The sequence below is a fragment of the Lepisosteus oculatus genome, chromosome 14 (assembly GCF_040954835.1).
Source record: "Lepisosteus oculatus isolate fLepOcu1 chromosome 14, fLepOcu1.hap2, whole genome shotgun sequence".
In the NCBI taxonomy this organism is placed as follows: domain Eukaryota; kingdom Metazoa; phylum Chordata; class Actinopteri; order Semionotiformes; family Lepisosteidae; genus Lepisosteus; species Lepisosteus oculatus.
In genome coordinates this window covers 30,141,108-30,154,192 of record NC_090709.1, presented here as the reverse complement: position 1 = coordinate 30,154,192, position 13,085 = coordinate 30,141,108, and the positions used below count along the sequence as shown (strand labels likewise).

At 43.9% G+C, this 13,085-nt stretch overlaps 1 protein-coding gene and 1 non-coding gene across 4 annotated transcripts; one reads left to right on the top strand and one right to left on the bottom strand.

Annotated features, from left to right (window-relative positions):
• Positions 1 to 819: 819 nt before the first annotated feature.
• trnaf-gaa (transfer RNA phenylalanine (anticodon GAA)) lies at positions 820 to 892 on the top strand. Its single transcript has one exon. It is a non-coding gene; the product is annotated as a tRNA-Phe (tRNA).
• A 2,377-nt stretch (positions 893 to 3,269) lies between these two features.
• On the bottom strand, positions 3,270 to 5,719 carry LOC138242986 (zona pellucida sperm-binding protein 3-like). 3 transcript variants are annotated; one of them, XM_069198454.1, is made up of 7 exons: positions 5,090 to 5,719; positions 4,873 to 4,988; positions 4,690 to 4,796; positions 4,234 to 4,550; positions 3,784 to 4,035; positions 3,434 to 3,616; positions 3,270 to 3,354 (listed from the first exon to the last, which is right to left on the bottom strand). In XM_069198454.1, exons 1-6 carry the CDS (start codon positions 5,645 to 5,647, stop codon positions 3,599 to 3,601), a joined length of 1,368 nt encoding a protein of 455 aa, XP_069054555.1. In that variant the 5' UTR covers positions 5,648 to 5,719; the 3' UTR covers positions 3,270 to 3,354; positions 3,434 to 3,598. The 3 variants fall into 3 exon arrangements, with proteins under 3 accessions (XP_069054555.1, XP_069054557.1, XP_069054556.1); XM_069198456.1 differs by having other exon boundaries at positions 3,935 to 4,035; XM_069198455.1 differs by having other exon boundaries at positions 4,234 to 4,541.
• Positions 5,720 to 13,085: the final 7,366 nt, after the last annotated feature.

Genomic DNA, 13,085 nt, shown 5'->3' with positions numbered 1-13,085 from the left:
CACTGTATTATAATTATTGAGAGGCTGACTCACTGTTTCCCAGGCTGGGACAGGAGATCACACACTGTATTATTATTGAGAGACAGGCTCACTGTCTGTTCCTCTGGCTGGGGCAGGGAATCACACACTGTTGTAGTGTTCTCTCATGAGGCACCAGTTCTGTAGGGGTTTGGACATTTACTGGGACAATTATTTTTGTGGCAGTAAATCACAAAATTGATTATTTTAATGGTCTTAGAATCCAACCATGCGACATAACTCAAACAACGCACACACAGGTACTAATACACGAGGATACATTTGTTAATATATAGAATATGCATGCAAACCTAACAGATCTTATCGTAAGGGTTATCAGAATACAAAAGATATAAATTCATTCAGTTACAAAGAGTTACACATATCAAGAGGACATAAGTATATCATTCATTTAGACCGTTTCGTAAAGTGAACTTGGTTACAACTTCTACATGAGATACTCAAAACAAGTACATAACCCTTAGGAATTAAATTGATATCAACTGGTTGGGAGCAGTAATGCAATAAGGTTGAATACTCACTGCCGGTGGCCCCCTTTTCTCACCGTTTCCGTAGTGCAGCGGTTATCAATTTTGCCTCACACGCGAAAAATCCCCGGTTCGAAACCGGACGGGAACAGCCTCTTTTTGTACGCTCCTGTACTTCACAGAGGTCTTGAGCGAGCGGTCACATGTTCCTTTCCTTCTGAGTGACGTTCCTGCAACACTCTCCCGCTCCTCTTGGTGCGCTCATGCCGCAACACAGGAAGGCTGGAGCAGGTGGCTGTGGGCTCTTTGCACTGCTGAAATAGCTCAGCTGGGAGAGCGTTAGACTGAAGATCTAAAGGTCCCTGGTTTGATCCCGGGTTTCGGCATTTTGTTTCATCGCGCCCTTTGTTCCTCTCTCCAGCGCCCCCCTGCCTAAAGTGCCGCGTCCCTTTCTCAGCCCGAAACGCAAGCGAGACACCAGCAGCAGTTCCTACAGGTTTCTGTAGTGTAGCGGCTATCACGTTCGCCTAACACGCGAAAGGTCCCCGGTTCGAGACCCGGTGGAAACAGCCTCATTTTGCACGCTCCTGTACTTCACAGAGGTCTTGAGCGACCGGTCATTTGTTCCCAATGTATTTCCGGTGCCTTCGTGCACTCTTGTACCAAACGCACGTTCCTTCTGTACGCGGAGCCGATCATTTGCAATTGGGCTGTGCCGACAGACCAGGACGAGCTCTGTCGAATCAAAAGCAGCGCAGGACCTGCAAGAACAACAGAAAGATTAGCATCCAGCGGGGGCCTCTTAGTGAGCCCAAGATCTCATCAAGAATCGGCTCCAGCAACAGGGCGGGGCGCATTGTTCCATTCTCCGACCACTCTCGGTGTAAACAAGTCCCTCCTGGTCTCTGCTTGAAATGCACTTCCCTGCGTTTGCTTTGGTGTAACTGGCTTCCCCTGCATGGGCGAATGTGAAGAAGATCCTTAGTAAGTCATTGAAGAAAACCGAGAAGAGGTCGGAGTGGCCTCTGTCGTTCATCAACGATCCAGTCAGGCAGTACTCCTCTGCAAAGCGCCGTTCGTTCACATCGATTGGATTTTTTTTGCCTCCATTCGTGCAAGTAGTAAAAGCAGACACCCCTATTCTGCCGTGACCCGGATTGTTGCGGCCACAACACAAAGTACTGACCACTATACGATCACGGCGAAGTTACCAAGTTACATGTGGCAGGGCGGAAAAGGCTGTGCTCTCCTTGTGTGACATAATTCGGAAAAGTCCTGACGTTGTATTTCAACTGAGCCCCAGTATACATCGACCCTTCGACACTCTGAGTGACAACTCTCTTGCATGTTTTCTCATATTTATGTAGTTTGCTTGGTGGCGCAGTTGTCGTGCAGAGAACGCTTTGAAAAGCGTCAAAAGCAAATCATTCCAAGTTGGTCGTTTGTGTTTTCCGTTCAGACGCGAAATGCTGAAATGATCTCTCGGCTCCTCGGTTGTCATTTCTGCTACATAGAGGAATCACAGCACGCGTGTTAAAAGAAGACTGTGATATTTGGTATTATCACCCTTACTCCCCCCCTCATAACCGTCGCTCTTCTTATTCTGGTCTCCTAACTGTCCCCCAAGCCCGTCTACACTGTATGAGTGACAAGGCCTTCTCCTGTTATGCCCCCAAGCTCTGGAACTCTCTCCCCAAGGATACCAGAGTCACCTTCCCTAAACTCCTTCAAATTCAGACTCAACACCTTCTTCTGTTGAAGAGCCTTTACTGAACTGGTTCCATTCTTTACCCCTCTGCTTCTACCTTCCTTTCCTTAGTACCACCATCCACGGTCTCCTCAGTCTATTGGAACTGTTTTATCCTGTGTATTCTTATTGTAATTCTGTCAAGTGGTTCCGAAGTGGCTTCTCAAAGCATTATATAAAATAGTTTATCCTAAAACCTTGAAGCTTTAATAGGGCAGTGCAGTAGGGCTAAAAATTAACATTGTTAGTGGGCCATCATGATTTGTGCAAATTATAGGTAGTCACAAAGGGAGACTAGGATTCACTTGAAATTCATGACACGGGACACTGTAACAGTGGTGAGGCTTTGTGTAATAAGCGTTCAGTCTCAATCTACATAGACTGTGCTGCTGGTAGAGGTGGTTGTGAACACCTGTCTTCCCAGTCGAGTGCTGGGATCTCCAGTCTCAATCCTAATACTTCTCATGACTGTCCAATACCACTGCTGTGAAACCAACACCCATAAGACAAGACCTCCAAGATTCTAACTGTACCTTTATTCACTGATGTTTGTGCACCAGTATTGTTCCTTTGCTAAGGAAGGGAAGGCCTACTTTAAACCAAGCCCCTGTTAACAATTCCTTCCTTGTGTTTATTTTAGACAGTTTGTGCAGCCTAGAATAGGACACCAGATCTCACTCTTACTGGGCACTACAGTAGCAACTCACACTCCATAAGCACTACCCCTCTCGGAAATGGGAGGATTTCCAGTATATTGAACACCTCTGTCTCTCCTCCAGTAAAAAAAGGCACACTGCCCTGCTCAAGGAATAATGCAGCCATCTTCCCCCAGTACAATGCTTTATTACTCCAGACATTTTCAGTCCTCATTGGCAGCAATACGGGAAGCATTCTTGAAAGGGGAACCCCCCCCCACAAATACTTTCATTGATTAATGGGTCTCACTTCCCTTGAATTCCTCCACCCCATTCAAACCTATAAACCATAAAGAAACAAGGGCAGGCAGAAGGGTCTTTCACAGCTTTATTGAGATGTTGCCATTACAAGGCAAGTGGAGGCAGGAGAGTCACAAGGGCCAGGCTGGAGCCTTCATTCAGGCACCTGGGGAGGAAGAAGGAGAACAATCCAGCTACACTGCAGGACACCCACCCCTACAGGAGCTCCTCCTGCCAGACCCTACCTGTCCACTGGCCAACATCTCCAAAGTCCTCTGCTCCCTCCACATTCTCACTGGTGCTCTCAGCATCTTCACTGGAGCTCTGAGGGTCTCCTTCCTCATCCTCAGTCCAGTAAGCTCCCACATCCAGAGGAGCTTCTCCTGGTGCCACAGCCACCCGACTGCTGGTCACCAGGCTCCTGGTACCTGTGGACAAGCAACACCCAGGATTGAGTGATCTGCTACACCCAGAGACCCACAGTCTACTCATCTACACAGTCCCTTTGTCCAGCACAGGATCATTCCTCAGTTGTCCAAGCATGGTTGTCTCTTGGGCAGAGATGCATCCACAAGGGATAGAGAACCAGACCCACCTTCATTCCGGCTGCCAGCACACCTGGACTCACAGCAGGCACAGACCTCATGGTCACCATACAGCTCCTCCCACTTGGAGGAGAGGAGGACAGGTGAGGCCTCCACCTGGCATGTCCCAGAGCACCCACAGCAGGCTTCTTGCAGAAGTACCTCTTCGCCTCCCTGTTGTAGGTGCAGGACTTGGTCCCTGGTGTTGCTTTAGCAGGAGCCACAGCCATGACACAGTGCATGTACAGCTCAGTCACTTCATGCTACAAGAGGGAAGGTCACAGCATTAAGGGATCAAGAGCAATAGAGGGACAGAGAAGAACCTTCTGCCATCAGTGAAGGCAAGCTGGCAGCTCTAGGCACTACAGCTGCCACAGTCTGGTTCACATCTAGATCATGGATGTGAAAGCAGACCATGGATCAGTAGAGCAGGAAGGCTGAGCGGCCTTTGAGAGCAGTACCTTCCTGGACAGCTTCTTCTGGAAGAGGAAGGCATCAATCGTGAAGCGGAGCACATCCTTCTGCTTGGAGGGGACAAACCTGGACAGGCAGCCATCTGCCTTGCTGTCCACCATGCACCTGGGGACAAGGACAAGGACGAACCCCTGCAGGCTCTCGGGGCTCCTGCCCACCTCTCCTCCCAGAAGGGACCGTACCCCAAGTTGTCGATCACGGGGAAACGGGGCTGGCAGTGCTGGTCCGGTTTCTACGTTACGTAACACGAGTGGATGTACAGCCTCTGCTCCGCTGTGGCAAAGTAGGCAGTGGCCTGGAAGTACTCGAGAGAGAGAGAGAGAGAGAGAGAGAGAGAGAGAGAGAGAGAGAGAGAGAGAGAGAGAGAGAGAGAGAGAGAGAGAATTACACCTGCACACAGCACCCCTTGCAGGCAGGATGAGCCACTCGCTCAAGGAGCTTACAGTTGGTGGTGAGCAGCACAAAGCTGTGCTTGTTCTTCAGGTCCTTTAAGAAAGTCCTTCTCCTGGCCCACGTGGGGACATAGCCAACCTTGTAGGAGTAGTGGAACCTGCATGACAGAGGGGGATGAAGGGCTCCTGGACACTTTCCCAGCGGCTTGTCAGCAGCAGCAGAGCCCTGCCTACCTGTTGTAGGAGCACTTAACCGGCACAGAGAAGGGAATGAAGCGATGCACAGGTGCACTGGAGGAGGGCGGAGCATAGCGGAGAGTGTTGGAGTACACCAGGCGGCCCTGGACAACCTGCAGGGTCACAGAGGAATGGATATTAACAGGCAAGGCAACCCCGACACTGGCCCTACAGCTCACATCGATACACTGCCTGTAGATGAAGACCCGCTTACCGATCGCTGGGTGCCGCACTCGTGAAGCCCGTAGATGAAGTAGAAGTAACTGCGTGTGGTTCGGCTGACGCTGCAGTTGCCCAAGGTCACCTCCGATGGCCGACAGCTGAAGCCGAACAGGAGCCGACTGACCCTCACGTACATCCTACTGGAGTCGCACCACACAGCCACTCCTCGGGTGCCCCCGATGGCCGGGCGAGCCGGCAGCCGCCCTCGCTGGGTAGGAAACAGGACGCTCTTGATGTAGGCGGGTAAGGGGCGGCTGCCGGCTTCGGGCTTCATCTTCTCCTTGTCGAAGTAGGGCGAGTACGCGTCTCTGGACACGGGAAGGCGGCGAAAGTCGGGAGCCAAGGACTGCGAGTCGTTCTCGCTTGCAGACAGGTCTTCGTAGGGCGCATCTGCCAGGCTCAAGTCCTCCGACTGGGCTGCGTCTTCAGGAGCCGGGAGGTCGGCCTGGAGCGCTAATTCCCGAGAGTCCCAGCCAGCCGGCCCGGCGGAGATCAGTGCAAGGAGCCTGGCTCCTGCGCACAGGCACAGCACAAAGAGAAACGAGCGCATTGCCAAATTGACGTCCCGCTAAACTGCTACAGAAGTAAGACAAATAAACCACAAAACTATGTTGAAGCAAGAGAGCATAAAGTGTGAACGCCGTGACTAGGTTTTTATACTAGCAGGACTATGCTACCACACACATGGTCACACTACCGCTCAATCAACACAATCAATTACATACAGAGACCCGGATTGTTCTCAGCGTCTAATTAGAACCTGATTCCAGTCTGAGGCGGGACTCCGTGAAGCCGCCTGAACATTTTCCCGTGTGTATCTGACCTCAGCGGAGGAGTTCCACGCAATTTCGACAGAATTAAATCACCCACACGTGTAAAATTTGCTCAGATTAATTTATTGTTCAATTAGTTTCTAATTTCCGAGGAAAGTGTGTTAAACTCGCTGTCAGACAGAGTACGGAACATGCGACACGTCCGTCCACACTTTCTTTTATCGAGGGGGCTGTTCTATCAACACGTACAGCAATGAAAATAATTTTACTATTTTTCATGTGTAATTGCATATCATATTAAAATGTGTAATACAAGCATTTCTTTGCTTCCCAGTAAAGAAATACTGATCAGCTTTTGACATGATCTGATAATAATTTGTCTGATTTTCCAGAGATTGCTTTTGCTTCGCAGCACTGAGAACCTATGGAAGCCCGTTTCCGCCAGGGAGTAAAAAAAACGCACTATGGTATCTCAGAATTGTGACTTAGAATCATAGAATTGCGACCTAAAAACTCAGAATTTTGACTTTATCTCTCACATTTGCGACTTCGAAATAGCCCATATTTCATTGTCTGTCCTTTTGTTATTGTAACGGATTCGGGTTCTACGGCTTGTGCCCTCGCCGCTCCCACTCTACTTCGTGCCTCACTGTAGTGGCTCAAACCCAGGTCTTGCTAGCTAGAACCCGAATCCGTTACAATAACAAAAGGACAGACAATGAAATATGGGCTATTTCGAAGTTGCAAATGTGAGATATAAAGTCGGAGTTGTGAGTTACTAAGTCGCAATTCTGAGTTACTTAGTCGGAATTCTGCGATACCATAGCGCGTTTTTTTGTAACTCTCTGGCGGAAACGGGCTTTCATACATTTCAATTAGTCTGATCAGTGCAGGACAAGTTAATGTAGAATCATTACTATGTCTGTCAATTGTTTGTATATAAATGAATGTCTTTGACAACTTAATGTTAGTTTTTAATTTAGTTTTACGATGTAGGTCATGTGTTAACATATGCACGAGCATACGAAATGTCTCACTCCTGGTTCAGCTCATGCTCCATAGGAGAGAAGAGATTCCTCCTGCTTCTCGTACAATCATATCAGAACAGAAGCCATTGGCCATTCATATTCCTGAATTTTAAATCCCTGTGTTTTTCTGTATCCGAATGCCTGGTGCAGCTAATTTGAAAGCAGAGTCTACCATTTACAGAAGCGTATTGTTGCCACCAAGGAAAAAAAATCCTGAGTTTACAGGAGTAAAGAGGAAACAAATGCAAACACCGTTTAGAAAAAACACACACGTCTCAGGCCTTAACCATGACAAGGATGGGATTTGAACCTAGACGAGCAGAGCACAATGGATTAGCAATCCAAAAAGTGACTCCTGTTTAATTTTCTTTTCGCTTCCTCGATTTGTAGTACGCTCCTCAATCCTTACAACCGATAAACAAAACGACTTCATGTGCCACAGCATTCTGCTGCAGGTACTGTTTGCACCGTGTATTAGGCGAACCCGAATTAAATATTTCAAATATGTGAAGAATTTCATGAAAAAGATCACAGCCAATGTCAGCAAATCGGAGCCTGTAGGCAGCTTCAACAGAACAAAACGATCTGAAGCCGCAATTCTTTCATAGAGTGTATTGTGACACTCTAACCACGTTGTTGCTATTACTGCTACTTCTGCTGCCGTTGCTTTAAACTCTACTCAGCGGGCAAGTAAAGTTGTACAAGGAAAAGACTACTTTGAGCCGTCCAAATTCCATTAATTGAATTTAAGCTTTTTTTATTAATAACAGCATTAGTAATACATTGCGTGCTCAGAAACGTTACTTATTAGCTTATGAAGCAATATTGTTTCGACAATTTGCGGTCTTCAAAAAGTAAACGCTGAAGTTTTTATACTTCCTTGTGAGCAGATCACCTTTGATTTAGAAAAGGAAAACTTACTCCCCTGTTGCTTTCATTGCAATATTTGAATCGAGACCCAAGCGCTAAGAAAGCTGAAACACGCAGAAGTAATAAACTCGATTTTAATTTAGATACACATTTTCGAATGCAGCCTTCATTACAAGACACTCTATTTCTCGAAATCGTGTTATGTAAAAAACAGAAAAACGAAAATATATGGATGACAATATTTAAAAGCTGAAGATTTTACTTTTGAGAAATTGTCATTTTTTGTATCTAGACGATTTTCAACCGCTGTTTTTAGAACTTTGCTGGGCTTCCTGAATCATTTTCAGTGTTATAAACTGGGTGTGGAGATAGCGATCACTTTGTAGAGCAGTTGATAGGCTGGAGCTGTTCAGACTACTCTTGTTGTTTCTCAAACGCTTCCATCATTTTTCTTTCAGGCTAGGACGCGAGTGTGTACATGTGTTTGGTTTTCGTTTCACCGATTCTCATTGAAGATTTGGGAATTAACGAAGAAAGAATCAGTAGCCAGGAAGGCAGAAGCTTTGGTTCTCAACGATCTTGAAGACACGCCCATGTAGAGCAGCGTGTGATGATTTGTACTACAAAAGACCAAGTGCTCAGTGACGTCTGCGTTTACCGTTGAAACTTTTCATCTCAGGTGCAAAAGCAGTTGTGTTAAACATAGCTGAGTGGCGCAGCAGAAGCGTGCCGGGTCCATAACCCAAAGATCGATGGAGCAAAGCCATCCTCTGCTATACACCTTTTATGCACGATTGATAAGCACACCATCAGTTTAATGACGTGCATTGAAACTGATTTCTTCTCGTGTGTGCAAACTTCACAATTACGGTGCTCTTTAATCTTTATAAATATGCAGATGCCCAAATGTTTCTTTGGTTGTTCTGACATCCTTTATAGATTCCTCAAATCCTTCAAATGAACATCCATATCAGCACAATTATGTTTATATATTTTAAAATTAAAGTACATATAACAAAAATATCAATGTACATTTGTAATTGTACTGTGCTCATTTAATAATGATTGTCAAGGATTGTCAAGTTCTCCAACAACTTGTTATAATTTTAAAATATTTTTGCTAAGGATACACAACGGGTGTATAAGGCATTCTAACTACGGCCAGCTGAAGATAAAATTTCATACGTGAAAATGGTTTAAAACACGCACATTTCCTGCAAAGTTCAAGAGGGCTTTTAGCAAAGATTATATTTACATCGAAACAATCCGACAATGTTGTGTTTAGCAGAAGTGAGTTAACATGATCTGTGACCTAATTTACCAGAGCAAATACTCACTCAGCAAGGTCTGCTTTACTACAAAAGAGAAGTAGAGTCAAAGACGTGATCATTTCATGCCGTTGTGGAACAAAACGCTTTTTTCTTGGAATTCTAAATCAATTAGAAATTCAGATCGAAACATAAAGGCTTTGTCTGCTTAAAAGTGATGATTTTTAAAAAATGATAAAAATGTAGAAAACACGTTTCTCACGTAGAAATTTAAGATGGGGGTGGGGTATTACTAGGGGCGGCGCTGAACTCACCATGGTGCAATTCATTTACGTGAAGGGCTAGTCGTTTAATGAATAACGCGTCTGATTTCGGTTTATAAATTGTCGATTCGACTTCTACCGGGGTTGTGTGATTTAAATCAGGCTCCTCAGAAATAGATGTCCGTTATGTAAATGAACCGCACCTGAAAGCAAACGTTGGGTCTGGGTTCCTTTCTTTCCTGCATGAAATAGCAAATCGTTACAAAAAAAAAAACACCAACTAATGTCCAATGGCGTTAGTCATTTAAGTAAACATGAATATACTGTAAGGTCTTGGTACATGGGAGTGGATTTCAACCACAATTAAAAGAAGGGCAAATTATAATTACAGGCTTTAGACACTTTTTCATACAAAAGTGACCAAACATTCCCTAACTTTCAGGTTTCCTTGAACCTGTAACAGAAAAGCGGTTTGAAACTTCCATTCTCTGATGTCACTGTCTCTAAAGTCGGACGTGATGTTTCACGGATGTGCAGTGTGCCTTTTCTCTTGTCATGTTCATGATGATTCGCTGCATAAGCTCCTGACTGGGTGTTCTGTACTGCGCTGTTACTTCGTTCAGATTACCTCTGTGGTGTACAGATAAAACCCGACTGCATGGTGTAATTTCTGGGTTCGACACCAGCAGCACCTGCAAACTCCTCAGCTGACCTCGACATGATTTGAACACGCAACCTTCTGATCTGGAGTCAGACGCACTACCGTTGCGCCTCGAGGTCACTCACCTCAAGTGCTTTTAATTCCCCCAAAGAGAACAATCAGCGTCCCTGAAAAAGATTTTTTTTTTCATTCTCTCCTGTGAGGAGCGCCGCTCTCCCAACGAGGGTCTCTTCTTCCCAGACCACAGATTATTCTTCCCGCCCGGCTCTCTCACAGAGAGCAGACACACCGTCTCCACTGATGTATTTACTGCATCTATAGATCTGACCCCCGATATTCCTGGACAGGATATTTACCACCAGCCTCGTGAACTTCTCATCTTGACCTCTCCCAGGAGGAGCACAATTAACACAGAATCCTCTCTCCATTTAGCAAATAACACAAAACACTGTTTACCTGTCAAGACAGAATACCGGGATGCTCCAGGTGAGGCTTGAACTCACAACCACGGCATGACTCCACTGATCATGTCATTTTACAAAGCCTGAACCGGAAAAGCGACTGGAAATCGAGCACTTATGGCGTTGTTTTAATACTTGCCTACTCTTTCAATTTTTCGGTCAAATCTTTTATTTGGGAGTACTTTCAATTGATGTTAATCCTTGTCCCGATGCACGATTCTGGGCCATGTTGCATCTTGAATAATGTTCTTATACAGATGCAGCCATTCAAAATGGGTGAGGTATTTCGCGGCATACCGCGACACACCCACCGGGGTATCACGCGGTTCACGTGTGTCACGTGACTAACTAACTGGCGTCGCCTTGTAAAACTGCCAGGGGGAGCTTAACCTCTCATGTACATCATTTGAGCCTTTAATTTTGAACTGTGTATTACAGCATGTTAATCATCAGTCATTAAAATGTTGGTATATTTTATGAAAGCAAGATTGCTCAGTTGGACAAAAGTACACAACCTACCTTTATCAGAAATATTTATGCATCAAAGCCTTTACTGAAGATATTACTAATAGTATTAATAATGGATGACTTTGGACAAGCTGTATACTCAAAGTATAATTTCTTTAGCACATTTGTACAAGCACTTGGAATCTGTCCAAGCCATACTTTGTCAGGCATTTTGTTTTACTTCAACGGGCATAAAAACTTCCTTGCTTTTAACAGGGCGTTTCATAATTTCTAACTACGAAAATGATTTAAAATGCGACACCTATCATGAAAAGAAAAAAATACACACCAGTATTCCATTTCTCCCTAAACATTGTAAGCTTCGAAGTCTTTAACTAACGTGATACCGGAGTCAACAAGCATACTTTTAGAATTTGATTAAAAGGGAATATAATATGGAATCGCGTATCTCAAGAATTTAATAACGGTATGTACTGCGGCAGGGCTGTGTAGGGCTGTTTCGCCTGCCTCTTTATGCAAGCTGTCTCGTAGCCTACTGGTCTAGGTGCGTGACTACCAACTGGCAGGTTGTGTGTTCGAATCCAGCTGGTGCTGGACCTTTCAGTTTTATTTATTTATTTTTTAATCTCGTAACATAAACATATTACCGTATGCAAACTGTACTGTATACAATATGTATATGTATATTTAATGTCTTAACTGTGCCCGTTTAAGTATTGAATATTCATATCTAATTTTACCACTGAAGGGAAATCTTAACATAAACATACAGTATATGGCTGGTCTTGGTACTTTAAAGAAAAAAATACACACCAGTATTCCATTTCTCCCTAAACATTGTAAGCTTCGAATGAAACCACTAAATAAAGACATAAATATAGAAATCTTAAGATTTGTTTTATTTAATGTTGGTAGCAGGATGAACTGTCAGAGTGTATATTTTGTCGCAAAGTTGCTACAAGATGTTAACAGTGAAAAAGGTATTTAGAAATGAGTTATTTCAAGATGAAAAAGAAAACATACACGAAACATGGTTTCATTACGACCAGAATCGGTCTTGAGATATTTTTAACTTGATTTACAGTATTTGAGAGGTATGTCTTAACACCGATACTACAGTGCTTAAGTACTGCTCACGTATATGTTTCTAGGTTTATATTATGCATTTCATACGGTCAAATTACTTTTGAGCAACTAATAAGAAGCGCGAAACGGTATGCGTTTTAGTTTTGTTTTGTGCTGGGACCCGTGGATTGATTAGAGATATCAAGTACATACAAGTCATTTTTTAAATGTTGTAGTTCGTCTTGAAAAAATGTTACGAGTACATCATCTATCAACAATTACACAGGTTCTGTTTCCATATTGCGGATTTTGGTTAGGTATTATCAAATCCAGTGGCGCTGTGTGTTACTTTACTGAGTCCCATGTCACATGGTCTGTGATTGAAACCTGTAAAACCGGTTTAATTCGTCACAGCCAGCACTCTTCAGGTGTGAGGGTCTTCTGCTCAGAATGAAACGCTAAAATGTTTGTGTATATTCTAATGGTAGTGGGGGCAGGGTGTGTGGGAACAGGTTTGGTTGAAATTGCATTGGAGATCTATGTTCTTCACACCTGAAACATTTTCTCTGAAAGCATTTTCTTCGCAGTTTAACCGATCTTGTTACAGCATGTTACAGTTTACTATTATTAACCATATTAATTTTAAGTGCTTAATGTGTAATCTTGTAAAAATATACTTTCATTGTTCAAATATACATTAAGTCTGACTATCATATAATAAGTTAAATACAAAACTAAAGAAAAAATAGGGTTAAATATAATTCAAAATATTTTGCTAACAATGTTAACTGTTTCTGAATAATAAAATGTATAATAATAAAATGTATTAACTAAGGAGTAGGATGGCACAGTTGTTAATATGTTTTTTGTTTTGTTTCTTTTTCATAAATACAACAGTAGTACCTGATGTCTCAGTGGCTTTCAAAATTAAATTATGCATGCAAACCTGTGAACTAGAAAGATAACTAAGATATCCATCCATTATATTCCATAATATCCATGAAATATATGCCGCTGAAATACAGTATGTGTGACGCATAAAAGACACCAAGGGATTGGGTGAGCTCCCATCACAAAAAAAAAAACTGCGAACCTGCACTACAGCGACCATAGTACAGTATGGAGACCAAG

Coding starts and splice junctions, on each gene's coding strand:
- LOC138242986 (XM_069198454.1), bottom strand. CDS start 5,647: ATGCGCTCGTTTCTCTTTGTGCTGTGCCTGTGCGCAGGAGCCAGGCTC. Junction 4,989..5,089: donor AGTGCGGCACCCAGCGATCG/GTAAGCGGGTCT, acceptor GTGACCCTGCAG/GTTGTCCAGGGCCGCCTGGT. Junction 4,036..4,233: donor AGAAGAAGCTGTCCAGGAAG/GTACTGCTCTCA, acceptor TCCCTCTTGTAG/CATGAAGTGACTGAGCTGTA.